This window comes from Octopus sinensis, linkage group LG2 (genome assembly GCF_006345805.1).
Source record: "Octopus sinensis linkage group LG2, ASM634580v1, whole genome shotgun sequence".
NCBI lineage: Eukaryota > Metazoa > Mollusca > Cephalopoda > Octopoda > Octopodidae > Octopus > Octopus sinensis.
This window is the reverse complement of record NC_042998.1, coordinates 206,921,472-206,939,178: the sequence shown is the minus strand read 5'-3', so window position 1 is coordinate 206,939,178 and position 17,707 is coordinate 206,921,472. Positions and strand designations below refer to the sequence as shown.

General features: G+C 42.8%; 1 protein-coding gene across 1 annotated transcript in view; it reads left to right on the top strand.

The window, feature by feature from the left end:
- Positions 1 to 1,156, top strand: part of LOC115232509 (ras-related protein Rab-21) — a 68,096-nt gene extending 66,940 nt beyond the window's left edge. The window contains exon 6 of the mRNA XM_029802416.2: positions 195 to 1,156. Coding sequence (XP_029658276.1) covers positions 195 to 310 — 116 coding nt within the window. The 3' untranslated portion in view covers positions 311 to 1,156. The remainder of the gene's footprint in view (positions 1 to 194) is intronic.
- The last annotated feature ends 16,551 nt before the right edge of the window (positions 1,157 to 17,707 follow it).

Here is a 17,707-nt window from a genome sequence, read left to right as displayed (position 1 = left end):
CTTTGGTCGGCCCGGGGCTATAGCAGAAGACACTTGCCCAAGGTGCCACACAGTGGGACTGAACCTGGAACCATGTGGTTGTTTAGCAAGCTACTTACCACACAGCCACTCCTACATTGTTTTTTTTTTTTGTATTTTGTCTTTTTATTTTAGAGCTGTTATATTTATTTGTTTGTTTCGGTCCTTCGTTGCAGGTATGATTGAAAAAGCCGACAGCAATTGTCAAAACAAAAGAGGAACAAACAACCGGAAGACCGTGATGGTTGTGGAAGATGAGCCGGCGGAGCGGAAGTCGAGTGGATGCTGTTAAAAATAAAAAAAAGAACAAAAACAAAAATGGAAAAAGAAACAAAAAATGTGTATGTGGAGGTGTGTCCTGATTTATGTTGCTGCTAGTGCTGTTGTCTTCACCGTTCCTTCAGGAGGGATGAAGAAATAAGAAAAAGAAGAAAAAGAAAAATGGAAAAGTCTTGCAAAGAGGAAAAAACACAGGAAAAAAAATAAAATAAAATAAAATAAAATATATAAATTAATTAATTAATAAAAAAAAAAACACAAAAAGACACTTTTCTCCCAGATTAAATAACAACAATAATTATACTAATTAATTAATCTCGTTGATAGTGATGGTCTTTTGAGACCAAGAAGTCCTTCCTAACATGACCTTTTCATGGACTGTGTGATTTCTTCTCGGTTATATGGCATTAAAAGCTGCGGAACTTCTCTGTGGAAAATTCCCCCAACCACCCTCAACCCCAATCCCCACCCCCCACACTTAATGATGTCGGTAGCTCAGCATCAATGTTGTTGTTGTCGCTGGATCACCATGGAAACGCCACTCATTATATGCAAATTAATAATCCCTTTCTGAAGCCCGTTTATCATTATTATTATTATTATTATTAATTCCTCCCAATTTAAACACACATAATGACACACATACACACACACGCGCACACACCTATGAACATGTCCAACAACAATAACAACAGAGTTGAAAGCAGTAACATCATCATCATCAACAACAACAACAACACCACATCAATCCAAGCTGTTGTCAAAACAATTTGGAGGTTTGCTAAAATTTAATTAGGAGTGTGATCTCCTTCAATCAGTGTTTATGTGATATGAATAATAAAAAAATATTTTCTATTTATCTTAAATTATCAATTTTTTTGCCGTATTTTCGTATTTTGCAAATGTATTCTGCCTCTTCTTTGTTACTCTCCAGTTTAAAAAACCCAAATTCTAACCACTTCCTGATTTATCTAGAAGTGGTTACCTCCCTTGCAATAACTGCCGTCAGGGTGCACCACCTGTTTGAATTCCAATTACAGTAATCCCTCAACCATCGCAAGGTGTTACGTTCCAAAACCTCCCACAGAAATAATTAAAATCTAAGGAATATAAATAGGCGCAGGAGTGGCTGTGTGGTAAGTAGCTTGCTTACCAACCACATGGTTCCGGGTTCAGTCCCACTGCGTGGCACCTTGGGCAAGTGTCTTCTACTATAGCCTCGGGCCGACTAAAAACTTGTGAGTGGATTTGGTAGACGGAAACTGAAAAGAAGCCCGTCGTATATATATGTATATATATATATATATGCGTGTGTGTGTCTGTTTGTCCCCCTAGCCTTGCTTGACAACCGATGCAGGTGTGTTTATGTCCCCGTTACTTAACGGTTCGGCAAAAGAGACCGATAGAATAAGTACTGGGCTTACAAAAAGAATAAGTCCCGGGGTCGAGTTGCTCGATTAAAAGGCAGTGCTCCAGCATGGCCGCAGTCAAATGACTGAAACAAGTAAAAGAGAACATATTGGCCACAAAAACACCGCAGTATACTTAGGTGTGCGCAATGCGGCGTGTGTGTGTGTATTAATGCTTTCCATGCTAGCATGGGTTGGAAGGTTCAACCGGAGTCTGGGAAGCCAGGAGGCTGCACCAGGCTCCAATCTGATCTGGCAATGTTTCTACAGCTGGATGCCCTTCCTAACGCCAACCACTCTGAGAGTGTAGTGGGTGCTTTTACATGCCACTGGCACAAGGGCCAGTCACGCAGTATTGGTATCGACCATGCTTGAATGGTGCTTTTTACATGCCACTAGCACGGGAGCCAGTCAGGCGGCAATGGCAACATGGTATTGCATGGTATTATTCCATCATGTTTTTCAAATCCAATAATACATGGTAGGAGGTGGGTTGGCTGCTCCTCTGCCTCCTTACATTCTCGGTTCAAATCCTGTTAAGTTCAGTTTTGCCTTTCGACCTTTCCAGGTAGATTAAAATACAGAACCAATCAAGTCTTACAGTTCTATATTTAAGAGATGAGGAATTATGTACATTATTTACATTTGACAGATATTTGTCCTCATCTTGTTTGTTGTTAATACGTTTCGGCTGAGATACCCTCCAGCCTTCACCAGGGTCTTGGGGAAATTTCAAACCTGGGTTCTCATTCCTAAGGTATTTTTCAGTGTTATTATTATTCTGTTGTGTCTGGAGAGAGTCATTCTCTTTTGATGCATTATAATCTAACACATCACCAATAAAATTTCCATTTATTTCTCTCTATTTTTCTAAAATTTTCGTTGCATCTTGCAACCTTTTCAATAGTTTTCACTCCTATTATTATTACTATTATTATTATTATTCAATTCTATATTTAAGAGATGAGGAATTATTTACATTTGACGGATATTTGTCCTCATCTTGTTTGTTGTTAACACAACGTTTCAGCTGATATACCCTCCAGCCTTCATCAGGTGTCTTAGTGAAATTTTGAACCTGAGTTCTCATTCCTAAGGTATTTTTCGATATTATTATTATTATTATCATTATTAATATTATTCAGCTCACTGCCTGGAATCGAACTCAGAATCTTGGGGTTAGTATCCCGCGCTCTTAACCACTACACTATATGCCGTGAACCCATTAATGGACTGGCATCCCATACGAGGGAGAATCTTGTGATCTTGGTCACTTGTGTCCCATGGAACCAGGTAACCTGCCTCAGGGGATTTCTTCTCAATCACCCTTAAAGCACAAGCAACACTTAAAAAGATTCATTGAGAATTCTCAGCCAAAGTCACTTTGCTTAAAGAAGCCTCAGGCACACCACCATCTGCACATTTGATTAACTCCGATCAATGAGATGAGAAGCAAAGTCAGCCTTGGTGGGATTTGAACCCACTTTGATGAATAACAAGAGACAATCTATGGTTACATGGATTCCATTAAATTGGTTAATGGGTAAAGGTAAAGGTAAAGGTGATGCCCTAGATACAAATAACTACAGAGGTATCAAGCTGTTGGACCAGGTGATGAAGGTTACGGAGAGGGTCATAGCCCAACTAATTAGAGAGAGAGTTAGTTTAGATGAGATGCAGTTTGGGTTCGTGCCAGGGAAAAGTACTACTGATGCTATATTCCTGGTAAGGCAGCTGCAGGAGAAATACCTAGCCAAAGATAAGCCCCTGTACCTGGCTTTTGTTGACATGGAGAAAGCCTTCGACAGGGTCCCCCGATCCCTTATCTGGTGGGCAATGAGAAAACTAGGGATAGATGAATGGTTAGTGAGAGCTGTGCGGGCCATGTATAGGGACGCCGCTAGTAGGGTGAGGGTTGGAAATGAGTACAGTGAAGAATTCCGCGTAGAGGTAGGGGTCACCAAGGCTCAGTACTCAGCCCCCTCCTATTTATCATAGTCCTCCAGGCAAAACGGGGAATTCAAGACAGGATGCCCTGGGAGCTCCTCTATGCTGATGACCTTGCTCTAATTGCTGAGTCGCTATCAGAACTGGAGGAGAAGTTTCAGGTGTGGAAACAAGGATTAGAATCGAAGGGCCTCAGAGTCAATCTAGCTAAAACCAAAGTCGTAATCAGTAGGAAGGTAGACAAATCACAAACACCTTCAGGTAGATGGCCCTGCTCGATCTGTAGAAAAGGTGTAGGTAGAAACTCTATAAGATGCACCAAGTGTAAGCTATGGACACATAAGAGATGCAGCAATGTCAAAGAAGGCTAACTAGGAAGATGGTTTTTGTATGTGGCAGATGCTCAGGAACAATAAACACTGAAAATGCTCTGAGACCAACTTCCGTCACTTTCCAGGGAGAAAAACTAGAAATAGTTGATAGTTTCCGTTACCTAGGTGACCAAGTCAGCAGCGGGGGCGGGTGTGCTGAAAGTGTAACTGCTAGAGTAAGAATAGCTTGGGCAAAGTTCAGAGAGCTCTTACCTCTGCTGGTGACAAAAGGCCTCTCGCACAGAGTGAAAGGCAGACTGTATGAGCGTGTGTACGAACAGCCATGCTACATGGCAGTGAAACATGGGCCGTGACTGCTGAGGATATGCGTAAGCTCGCTAGAAAGAAGCCAGTATGCTCCGATGGATGTGTAATGCCGGTACTCACACTCGGCAGAGTGTAAGTACCTTGAGAGAAAAGCTGGACCTAAGAAGCATCAGTTGTGGTGTGCAAGAGAGATGTTTGCGCTGGTATGGTCATGTGGCGAGAATGGATGAAGATAGTTGTGTGAAAAGTGCCACACCCTAGCGGTTGAGGGAACCTGTGGAAGAGGCAGACCCAGGAAAACCTGGGACGAGGTGGTGAAGCACGACCTTCGAACTTTAGGTCTCACTGAGGAAATGACTAGAGACCGAGACCTCTGGAAGTGTGCTGGTGCGCGAGAAGACCCGGTAGGACAAGTGAGTCCACAACCCGTGGCCTTCTACATGGGATGGAGCCAGCCTACGTATGCATACCTTCCCTTCTTGAGACACAAAAACTCTACTTGTGAAGACGTGTTGAGGCAAGTGAGGATCAGAATCGAAATCGATCAATGGAAATTGCGGATGTGCTACCAGTGCCGGTGGCATGTCGAAACTCTGCTTGTGAAGACCCATTGAGGCAAGTGAGGATCAGAATCGAAATCGATCAATGAAATTGCAGATGTGTTACCAGTGCCGGTGGCATGTAAGAGAACTTTCCGTTTCGCGACCGTTGCCAGCACCGCCCCGTTTCGTGTCCGTTGCCAGCCTCGCCTGGCCCTCGTGCCGGTGGCACATAAAAAGCACCATCCGTTCGTGGCCGTTTGCCAGCTCTGTCTGGCACCAGTGCGGGTGGCACGTAAAAAGCACCCACTACACTCACGGAGTGGTTGGCGTTAGGAAGGGCATCCAGCCGTAGAAACACTGCCAGATTTGACTGGGCCTGATGAAGCCTTCTGGCTTCACAGACCCCAGTAGAACCGTCCAACCCATGCTAGCATGGAAAACGGACGCTAAATGATGATGATGATGATGATGATGGTTATATATCTACAGGCGGCGAGCTGGCAGAAACGTTAGCACACCAGGTGAAATGCTTAGCAGTATTTCATCTGCTGCTATGTTCTGAGTTCAAATTCCGCCGAGGTCGACTTTGCCTTTCATCCTTTCGGAGTCGATTAAATAAGTACCAGTTACGCACTGGGGTCGATGTAATCGACTTAATCCCTTTGTCTGTCCTCTCTGTGTTTAGCCCCTTGTGGGTAGTAAAGAGATGGGTATTTCGTCTGTCGCTACGTTCTGAGTTCAAATTCCACCGAGCTCAACTTTGCCTTTCATCTTTTCGGGGTCGATTAAATAAGTACCAGTTACGCACTGGGGTTGATGTAATCGACTTAATCTGTTTGTCTGTCCTTGTTTGTCCCCTCTATGTTTAGCCCCTTGTGGATAGTAAAGAAATAAGAAACGTTAGCACACCAGGTGAAATGCATAATTCCACAGAAGTCGATTTTCTTTTCATCCTTTTGTTGGTCAATAAATTAAGTACCAGCTGCGTACTTGGGGGTCAACCTAATTGACTGCCCCCCCTCCCCGCCATCAAAATTTAGGGCCTTGTGCTTACAGTAGAAAAGAATAAATTCGTTATATTTCTCCAATAAAGCACAAAATATTTTAAGAATTTGTTTTCATGCAATTCCTATTATAGTCTAAAAATATGATGGGATTTTTAAACATCAGATTGTTTTGTGGGTCGAACCGAGCTAAATAGGAACCGAAGGGGTCTAGCGTGAAAAAATGGTCGAGAACCATTTATCTGCTCTGAACTATAGGCGTAGGGGTGGCTGTGTGGTAAGTAGCTTGTTTACCAACCACATGGTTCCCCGTTCATTCCCACTGCGTGGCACCTTGGGCAAGTGTCTTCTACTATAGCCTCGAGCCGACCAAAGCCTTGTGAGTGGATTTTGTAGGCGGAAACTGAAAGAAGCCCGTCGTATATATATACATGTGTGTGTGTGCTTGTGTGTCTGTTCACCCAACATCGCTTGACAACCAATGCTGGTGTGTTTACGTCCCCGTAACTTAACGGTTCGGCAAAAGAGACCGATAGAATAAGTACTAGGCTTACAAAGAATAAGTCCTGGAGTCCATTTGTTCGACTAAAGGCGGTGCTCCAGCATGGCCGCAGTCAAATGACTGAAACAAGTAAAAGAGTATTTGTCTGCCATGAACCATTCTACCAAATTGGTGTTTAGTTCTGACTGAATTATCTCCCTTGCCCTGAATATGTCTGCTTTGTTCTTCACATCTCACGAGACAAGGAAATAAAGTTTTATCTATTTTTTTTTATTTATATTGCAGTTTGCAAACAATAGCAAGTGTACATGTGTAGTTAAAAAGTTCATTTCTCGATCACATGTTTTTGGGTTCAATCCCACCACACAGAACCTTGGACGAATATTTTTTTACTCTAGCATCAGATCAACCAAAGGTTTGTGAATGTATTTCATCATCATAATCGTTTAGTGTCCGCTTTCCATGCTAGCATGGGTTGGACGGTTCAACTGGGGTCTGGGAAGCCAGAAGGCTGCACCAGGCCCAGTCTGATCTGGCAGTGTTTCTACGGCTGGATGCCCTTCCTAACCAACCACTCCATGAGTGTAGTGGGTGCTTTTACATGCCACCGGCACAGGTGCCAGACGAGTCTGGCAAACGGCCACGATCGGATAGTGCTTTTTATGTGCCACTGGCACGGGGGCCAGGCGAGGCTGGCAACGGCCATAACGGTATTTAGTTGATGGAAACTGTAAGAAGCTTCCCATGTAGTTAGATATATAATGTTGAGCCTCAGTTTACGAATTTAATTAATTCCTGAATGCCATTCCTAAGCCAAAACTATTTCTTCCCGTGCGAAATTCGAGGAGGCACAGCGAATTCAAGCAGGGATTTGCACTGAAAGAAGAAAGCCAAACAGCATCTCTCAGCTTCTCAACAACTCACTTGGCCAGCTTTGCACATTCGTCACTCAAGACAGTGTTTGTCACCAGAGATGTTTTACATTTGAAAAATTGTTCGTAAACCAATGTTTGTGATGATGAGAGGCATTCATAAGGTTTCATTGTGTGTGTATAAGCAGAAAAGAAGTTTGCCTATGTTCTGTGACGTGAGGACGAGAGACTGGAAGTGGTTTGGATTGCAAGACAGAGTGTGAAAGAAAATCGTGATGTCATAGGAGAGAAATGTGTCCGCATGAATGATGGTGCCCTTGCATTTAATGATTCTGCAAAGAAAGAGGGCTTGGAAACACCATTATGAAAGGCGGCGAGCTGGCAGAAACGTTAGCACACTGGGCGAAATGCGTAGCCGTATTTCGTCTGCCGTTACGTTCTGAGTTCAAATTCCGCCGAGGTCGACTTTGCCTTTCATCCTTTCGGGGTCGATAAATTAAGTACCAGTTACGTCCTGGGGTCGATATCTGTCCTTGTTTGTCCCCTCTGTGTTTAGCCCCTTATGGGTAGTAAAGAAATAATTATGAAAGGCTGTTAAATGTGGAAAATGAATGGGAGAAGGAGAGTCTGCCAAATGTTGACCCAACAGAGGGAGCAGCTATCTGAATCGACAGTAGCTGAGTAGATAAAGCAATTAAGGACATGAAGACAGGGAAAGCTCCCCCAGCCCATCCGGAATCTCCCCTGAGATGCTTAAAATATCTGGTGGAGTAAGATACAGTCTAGACTTCCTTATAGTTAATCAGGTTGTCCTTGAAGGAGTCACAGCCAACGATTGCTGTAGCAGCATCATCGTCAAGTGCCACAAAGGCAAAGGTGATGCCTGAAGACAGGAATAATCACAGAGGCATCAAACTGCAGGACCAGGTGATGGAAGTTACAGAAAGGGTCACAACGCAATTAATTAGGGAGACAGTTAATGTAGATGACATGCAGTTCGGATTTGTACCAGACTGGACCACAACTGATACTATATTCCTGGTTCGGCAACTTCAGGAAAAATATCTAACCAACAATAAACCCCTGTATCTGGCTTTTGCTGAGATTGAGAAGGCCTTTGACAGGGTCCCCCACTCCCTTAACTGGTGGCCAATGCAGGAGCTAGGGATAGATGAGTGGTTGGTGAGAGTTGTACAAGCCATGTACAGGGATTCTGTCAATAAGGTGAAGGTTAACAATGAGTATAGCAAGGATTTCAAGGTACAAGTAGGGGTTCACCAAAGATCAGTTCTCAGCCCCTTCTTGTTCATCCTAGTTCTCCAGGCTATAACATGAATTTAAGACAGGCTGCCCCTGAGAGCTCCTCTATGCTGACAACCTTGTTCTTATAGCTGAATCACTACTAGAACTAGAAAAGAGATCTCAGGCGTGAAAGCAAGGTGTAGAATCAAAGGGTCTTAGAGATGATCTAGCAAAAATCAAAGTCTTAGTAAGTAGGAGAGCAAGCAGATCACAAATCCCATCAGGTAGATAATCTTGCTTGATCTGTACAAAAGGCATGGGTAGAAACTGTGTACCTGGTGTGAGCTATGGACATATAAGAGGTGCAGCATTATCAGAGGAAGGTTAACAGAGAAAATAGTTTTTGTGTGTGGAAGGTGCACAGGTAGAATTAACACTAAGAATGTACTGGAAATAAACTCCATCAAATGTCAGGGGGAAAACTAGAAATAGTTGATAGCTTCTGTTACCTAGGTGATCAAATCAGTAGCAGAGGTGGATTCTCCAAGAGTGTAGTTGCTAGGATGAGAATAGGCAGAGAGCGCCTACTTCTGCTGGTATATCCAGCTTTGTCTGACACCAAAGGGGAAGGCTTACGGTGGTAAAAAAGGGAGCGCTTGATGGGGAAAGGGTGATAATTGGAAGAAAGAAGGATAGGAAGGACTGACAATACTTAAAGGGGAAGTTAATGTAAAACTAAAGGAATAAGAAGTATATTTACTGCCTAAATGTGGAAGTCCCCTAGAGGACGATGCTACTGTTGCTTATAGCCCCGGGAAGGCATCTCCTCCAGCTGGCTAATGATGCACTGTCTGTGTCTGATGAGTATGTAATGGCAGTGATTTGATTAGGTACACAATATTGTGATGTTGTTGTGGTCAGCAGTTGTGATGATAAAAATTTGTTGTTGTTATTAATTGCATGTTGTAGGATGTGAAAGATGAACAATGCAGGAAGTTTTAAGGAAATATTTATTTACCGTTACGTTACAATACCTTGCCTCAATGAACAGGTGATAAATCCGAAATCATGCGAAGGTTAGATGTAGTAGAATGTTTGAGTTTGGGTCCTCTTCATTGTTTAGTAGTAATTACAGAGAGAGAGATAGAGTGATGTTATAAGAGAACAGAATTAGAGCTAGAGAGAAGTGTTGGGTGTTGTCTCACAGTTGCTTTCTCCCTCTGACCGAGGCTGGTCAGCCAGACCTCGTTGAGTCGTCACAATGTGACTGACTGATTTTTCCTTGGGATGTGCTCGCTTATATAAAGATCCAGAAGGATAGATATATCATTGAGAACAATAGATTTAGTTGGTGGTCTTGTTATCTCTATTCTAGCTTTTGGTGAAGTAGAAGAGGTTAGAAAGGGTCAAGTGGTGAAGACATTATTTCAGCCTAGCTAAAGGCATCTGGAAAATGTAAAAACTGCTGTCAGAGAAAAACCATTGTTCCACTGTGGGAAAAGTTCTGTTGCAGTGTTGGTTTAAATTTGACTGTGGTGGATCAAATCCACTTCAAGCATGCAAGATTCACTACAAGTATTTGCGAAGAGAAATGTGTGTGTAATGATATATCATCATATTCATATTCATACTTAATGTCCATTTTCCATGCTGGTATGAGTTGGACAGTTTGACTGGAGCTGGTAAGGACAGGAGGCTGTGCCAGGATCCATAGTTTCTACAACTGCTGAAGAAAAGGGTTTAAAGAATTCTTGTGAGTGTATAGATTTGCAAACCAATAAAACCCAAGTTGATGGAGAAAATGGAAGACAAGCAAAATGTTGAGAATTTGATTCCTTACATTTAGATTTCTTTGGTAAATGGTTTTGATATCAACGGATAGAAAGACATTCGTGTATCTGGTATCTAGAGGTTTCTTAAAACACACACACACACACACACAAAGACAAACACATTCACTTAAACAAAGACAAACACATGCATACATACTCACACACATGTATGCAACAGCACACACATACACACACATTGATTAAGCACACACACACACAAACACACACACACACACACAGTCATCCATACAGAGATACACTCGCACACAAAATAGCACACTGATACGCATTCACACTCACATGTACCCACGTGTACACACACAGTCACATGAAAACAGGCAGACACACACGTAGATACACAGACTCACACATGCACACACGTATCCATGCACCCACCTACCTCGCACACCCACACACCCAGAGTCTCGTTAGATAAAACAACCAAGACAAAAGCAGAAAAAAATATAAAGAACGTAAAATTTTTATCAATCAATTTGTTATCAAATTAATGTATTAACTCATTATCAAAGCTTTAAGCAAATTGAAATTAAAGTAATTATACACACACACACACCCACATACACACATGTATCATCATCATCATCATCATCATCATCATTATCATCATCATCATCACACACGTATATATATGTATATATGTATGTGTGTGTGTATATATATATATATTTATATATTTATATATATATGTGTATGTATGTATATATACATATGTAATACATGTATATACATACATGAGTGTGTATATATATCATCATCATCATTGTCGTCGTCATCGTTTAACGTTCACTTTCCATGCTGGCATGGGTTGGACGGTTTGACAGATGACTAGCAAGCCAGAAGGCAGCACCAGGCTCCAGTCTGATCTGGTAGAGTTTCTACAGCTGGATGCCCTTCCTAATGCCAACCACTCCGAGAGTGTAGTGGGTGCTTTTATGTGCCACGGGCACAAGGACCAGTCAAGCGGTACTGGCATCAGCCACACTCAAATGTTGCTTTTTACATGCCACCTGCACAGTAGCCAGTCCAGCGGCACTGACCACAACCATGCTCAAATGGTGTTTCCTACGTGTCACTGACACACGAGCCAGTCAAGTGATGCTGGTATCGACCTCACTCAAATGGTGCTTTTCACGTGCCACCAACACAGGAGCCAGTCAGCAGCCATGGCAATGATCTCACTCGAATGGTGATTTTAATATTCCACTGGCATGGGTGCTTTCATCAGTCACGGCAACGATTTCACTTGCCTCAACATGTCTTTGCAATCATAGTTTATTGTCCAACGATTGAAGGGTACTCTTAAATGGGCTGGTTATGCTGCACTGACATAGGCCACAGTTATGGTCTCACTTGGCTTGTTGGGTCTTCTCAAGCACAGTATATCTCCAAAGGTCTCGGTCACTAGTCATTGCCTTGGTGAGGCCTAATGTTAGAAGGCCGTGCTTCACCACCTCATTCCTGGTCTTCCTGGATCTACCTCTTCCACAGGTTCCCTCAACCGCTAGAGTGTGGCACTTCTTCACACAGCTGTCCTCATCCATACACAACACATGACCATACCAGCACAGTCATCTCTCTTGTACACCACATCTGATGCTTCTTAGGTCCAACTTTTCTCTCAAGGCACTTACACTCTGTCATGTATGCACACTGACATTACACATCCAGCAGAGCCTACTGGCTTCATTCCTTGCAAACTTATGCATGTCCTCAGAAGTCATATATATCATCATCATAATCATCGTTTAACGTCCGTTTTCCATGCTAGCATGGGTTGGACAGTTCGACAGGGGATCTGGGAAGCCAGAAGGCTGCACCAGGCTCCAGTCTGATCTGGCAGTGTTTCTACAGCTGGATGCCCTTCCTAATGCCAACCACTCCGTGAGTGTAGTGGGTGCTTTTTATGTGCCACCGGCACAGGGGCCAGGCGAGGCTGGCAATGACCACAATCAGATTGGTGCTTTTTACATGCCACCAGCATGATTGAGACCGCATGGCAGCACTTTGAGAGCATTGTCACCAATACATGCTCAAAACATGCTCCTACGAAATCCACTAACACAAACAGAAACCGGCTCCCTAAAAAGAAAAAAAACACTCATCAGGCGCATCAAAAGACTCAATAAAAAAATCAACCAATTAAAATATTCCCACATACAGCATCCACATTCAACAACAATGAAAAGGCTGGAGTTGGAAAAACTTCATCTGCAGATCGACATGAAAACCTCCATTGAAAATCAAAGAGCTGTGGAGGAACAATGGGTAATCAAAAACATCAAACAGAACCCAAAAGTGTTCTATTCTTATACAAATAAGCATAGAACCACTGTCTCACCCATTGGGCCATTGATTGATGATAACGGGATTCCCCAACACGATGCTAAAGAAATGGCAGAAATACTGCTGAAACAATACTGCTCTGTCTTTAGTGTTCCCACAGATATTGACGTAAGAGAAGCGAACGAAGTTGACTCCCAACATAAAATCTCAGACATAACCTTCACTGCCTCTGACATCATAGCAACAATAAATGAGGTCAAATACTATTCTGCTGCAGGCCCTAATAAATTCCCCACTAGTCTCCTGAAGGAATGTAGACACCAACTTGCAGTCCCTCTGACCAACCTTTGGAGAAATTCGTTAGACTCAGGTTATATACCGAAACAACTCCTATCCCAGTCAGTCATCCCGGTTTTCAAACAGGGAAACAGATCCCTCGCAGTCAACTATCGCCCAATCTCACTCACCTCCCACATCAGTAAAGTGTTAAGATCAAGGATAGCTGACTTCCTGGAGACCCACAAACTCCTAAATGCAAATCAGCATGGCTTTCGCTGTGGCAGGGACTGTCTAACACAGCTCTTACACCACATTGAAGATATACTCAAAGCCTTGGGAACAGGTTCGAACTCTGATATCATATATCTTGACTTTAGTAAAGCGTTCGACAGGCTTGACCATAATATCCTACCCTCAAAATTGGCAAATGTTGGAATCCGTGGAAAAGTTCTACTTACAAAGAATAAGTCTTGGGGTCGATTTGTTCGCCTAAAGGAAGTGCTCCAGCATGGCTGCAGTCAAATGACTGAAACAAGTAAAAGAATAGAAGAATAAAACCATTTCGTCCACTGTGTTAGTAATAGTGGTGATGATGATGACAATGATGGTGGTGATGACGATGATGATGACGACGACGACGACGGTGGCAGTGGTGGTGATGGTGGTGATGATGATGATGATGATGACGAGGATTATTAATGTAGACAGGGGACCACACATTTAGGAGAGATGGAAATGGGTGATTATGCGACTCGCTGAATCCAAAGTAATTCTACTTGAAGGAGTGGCTGTGTGGTAAGTAGCTAGTTTACCAACCACATGGTTCCAGGTTCAGTCCCACTGCATGGCACCTTGGGCAAGTGTCTTCTACTATAGCCTCGGGCCGACCAAAGCCTTGTGAGTGGATTTGGTAGATGGAAACTGAAACAAGCTCACTGTATGTGTGTGTGTGTGTTAGTGTTTGTCCACACACACCCCCACCTCACTGCTTCACAACCGTTGTTGGTGTATTTATGTCCCTGTAGCTTGGTCGTTCAGTAAATAAGACAAGTAGAATAAGTAACAGGCTTTTAAAAAAAAAATGAGTATTGGGATTGATTCATTCAACTAAAATTCTTCAAGGTGGTGCCCCAGCATGGCCGCAGTTCAATGACTGAAACAAGTAGAAGAATAAAAGAAAAGAAAATGAGAGAAAAACTCCACAAAGTCGACCTCAGCTGGATTTGAACTCAGGACTCATAACCGAAAATTCTGCAAGTAAATCCACCAGTTTGGAATTTCAGAATCGTGGGGAGGGAAAAATAAAGAACTGCAGAAATATCTTTTGGTTCCAGACTATGAAGAATGACATTGTAAATGAGATATGCCAACTGTCTCGACCAATTTAATTACCACATCGTTAAGTTAATTAATATACTTATTGCATTTATTACCAGAATCAAAACAGTCAAAGATTACAAGAATTTATAAGTAAGAAGGTGCTGGCATGGCTGTGTGGTAAGAAGTTTTCCCTCCAAACACATGATTCTGAGTTCAATCTCACTGTGTGGCACCTTGGGCAAGAGTCTTCTTCTATAGCCTTGGGCTGACCAAAGCTTTAAAAGTGGATCTGGTAGACGGAAACTGAAAGAAGCCCATCACCTATGTGTATGCGTGTACCACCACCACCACCACTTGACAACAGGTGTTGGTGTGTTTATGTTCCCACAACTAAATAGTTTGGTAAAAGAGACCAATAGAACAAGCACCATCATCATCGTCATAATCATCATCATCATCATCGTCATCGTTTAACGTCCGTTTTCCATGCTAGCATGGGTTGGACGGTTCGAACGGGGTCTGGGAAGCCAGGGGCCTGCACCAGGCTCCAGTCTGATCTGGCAGTGTTTCTACAGCTGGATGCCCTTCCTAACGCCAACCACTCCGAGAGTGTAGTGGGTGCTTTTTACGTGCCACCGGCACAGGTGCCTGGGGAGGCCGGCAACACACCACAATCTGTTGGTGCTTTTTATGTGCCACCAGTACGGAAGCCAGTCAAGGTGGTGCTGGCATCGACCACATATGGATTGTGCTTTTTACGTGCCACCGGCACAGGTGCCAGGGGAGGCTGGAAATATCCACAATCAGTTGGTGGTTTTTATGTGCCACCGACACAGAAGCCAGTCAAGCTGGCACTGGCATCGGCCACATACGGATGGTGCCTTTAGGTGCCTCTGGCACAGGTGCCAGGGTAGGCTGGTAACTAGACTTTAAGAAAAATAATTCCTCGTGTTGATTCCTTCGACACATAATTCTCTAAGGCAGTGCCCCAGCATGGCCACCGTTCAATGACTGAAACAAGTAAAAGATAGAAAAAATAGAAAAATCTCTTGTACTTTTTGGTCTTTAATGGAAGAATTTGGCAGCGAATTTGATTGAAAGTTGCATTTAGTGTTTAAGACTGAACGTGCTTTATTTGTCTATTGATAATCAATACAAATAAAAGTGTTTAGTATTAGTTTCCTAAGTGGCACACGACCATCTTGTACGCAGCAGTGGTATGTGCTTGGAATCAGGAATCCGATTCTTGCCAGACACACGTGGATTCTTTCTTTTTTCTTTCACTTTTTTTTGGTAAATGCTGTCTGAAATGAACTTGAGATGGGTTTTTTTCTTTTTGTTTTTTTTTGTTGTTTTTTTTGTGTCTACATCCACCATTTTGACTGTTACAAAGTGACTTACATCTCCAAAGGGGTTTTGGTAACTCTACATCAATGTAGAATCGCCCTTCCTTAATTTCGTAACACATTTTAAGCATCATTTGCACCTGAGCACTCTATACAATCAGTTCGTTATATGTCATCGTTGTGGGTGTTGTTGTTGACGTCGTCATCATCATCATCATCATCACTGTTATCATTATTATTGTTATCTTCATCCCCACCACCACAGTCATCATCATCATCACTACCATCGTTGTCATCATCATCATCATCATCATCATCATCACTACCATCATCATCGTCGTCGTCATCATCATCATCTGCAGCAGCAGCACTACCATCATCGTCGTCATCATCATCATCATCATCATCTTCATTGTTATCACCAGCTTCATCATCACCATCACCATCATCATTGTTGTCATCAACTTCATTATTATTCTGATCATCATCAAATTCCTTATTCCCATTGAAGAGGCTGTCTCATAGTGAGGGTCAGGGTTGGACAGGTAAATCCTTACTTCAGCATATTCATACCCACCTTGATATTCTCCCAGCTGACCACTTGTTATTGTGGGGTACTTTTTCCCTTCACCATCTCTGGTGTCAAAGAGCCAAGGGGTCACACCAGCATCAACATCTAGGGCAGAAACTCTTGCATTTTCTCTGCCCCTGTGCCATGCCACTCTATTGTCCTGAAGGGATCACAGGATCCCTGCTGGCCTTCTCCCCTCATCTTCGGTTTTTAATCACATATGCGTCATCATCGTCATTTAACATCCGCTTCCTTGCTGGCATGGGTTGGACAGCTTGACCAGAGATGGTAAGCCAGGTGTCTCACCAGGTTCCATTGTCAGTTGACAATGGAACCTGGATGCCTCTCCTAATGCCAAACGCTTTACAGAGTGTGTGGGTGCTTTCTACATAGCACCAGCACCAACAGGGTCACGAAGTGCCTTGCAAGACAAAAACCCCGCTCAACACATTTTTTAATAAACCCTGCTCAGGTCAAGAGGGAATACATCTTACCAAGTAATGACCAAAGCTCCCTTCAGCTCCTTTTCCAGGGGCCATTTGGAAACTCACTCTGATCTTTACAAAATGAAGGCATGTTACATTGCTCTTTCATAGACAAAATGTTCAGGAATGAGTATTTTTAAAATGCCTTTTCCACACTTTTCCACTTATCTGGAGGTAACTCATGTCTAATACATCACTTTGACTTGCAATGCAAGCAAAAGATCACTTACTTATTATTGCTAGTAATTTTGTTATTGTTTTTATAATTTTCAACAAATTTCTTTTAGCTTTGAGATGGTCATCTTTTTTTCTTTTTGCCAAATAAACACGTATACTATATATATATTTTCTTCACTCGTTTACTACTGTTCTTATTCTAACTCATGTGAATTGCCCGGAAATCTTTCGTCACACATCTGTGACCTCTTCAGTGACACTTTTCATTTTCATGTGTGTTCTTGCTCTTCTTACTCCGTTCTGTTCTTCTAAGATGTCTATCCTTAGCGCCATCCTGAAATACAACCATAACCGTTTCAACACAGTTTCACATCAGGAATCTTGGAATTTTCTTTTAGTTTCTTTTTCAAATTGCAACCGATTATGTTTTAAATTCCTCGTGTTGTTTCTTTCTGTCTGTTTTCATGGATGAAAGAATTTTTTGTGGCTGTGTAGTAAGAAGTTTGCTTCCCAACCACATGGTCCTGGGTTCAGTCCCACCACTGCAGTGTCTTCTACTATAGTCTTCGAGATGACCAAAGGCTTGTGAGTGGATTTGTAGACAGAAACAGAAAGAAGCTCGTTGTATATATAGAGATATGATGCCAGTGCCAAGTGGTTGATGCCAGTGCCGCCTGACTGGCTCCCATGCCAGTGGCATGTAAAAAGCACCATCTGAACATGGTTGATGCCAGTGCCATCTGACTGGCTCCCATGCAGGTAGCATGTAAAAAGCACCCACTACATTCTCGGAGTGGTTGGCATTAGGAAAGGCATCCAGCTGTTGGAACCTTGCCAGATCAGATTGGAACCTGACTTGCTAGTCCTTAGTCAAACCGTCCAACCCATGCCAGCATGGAAAGTGGACATTAATCGATGATGTTGATGATGATGATGATGA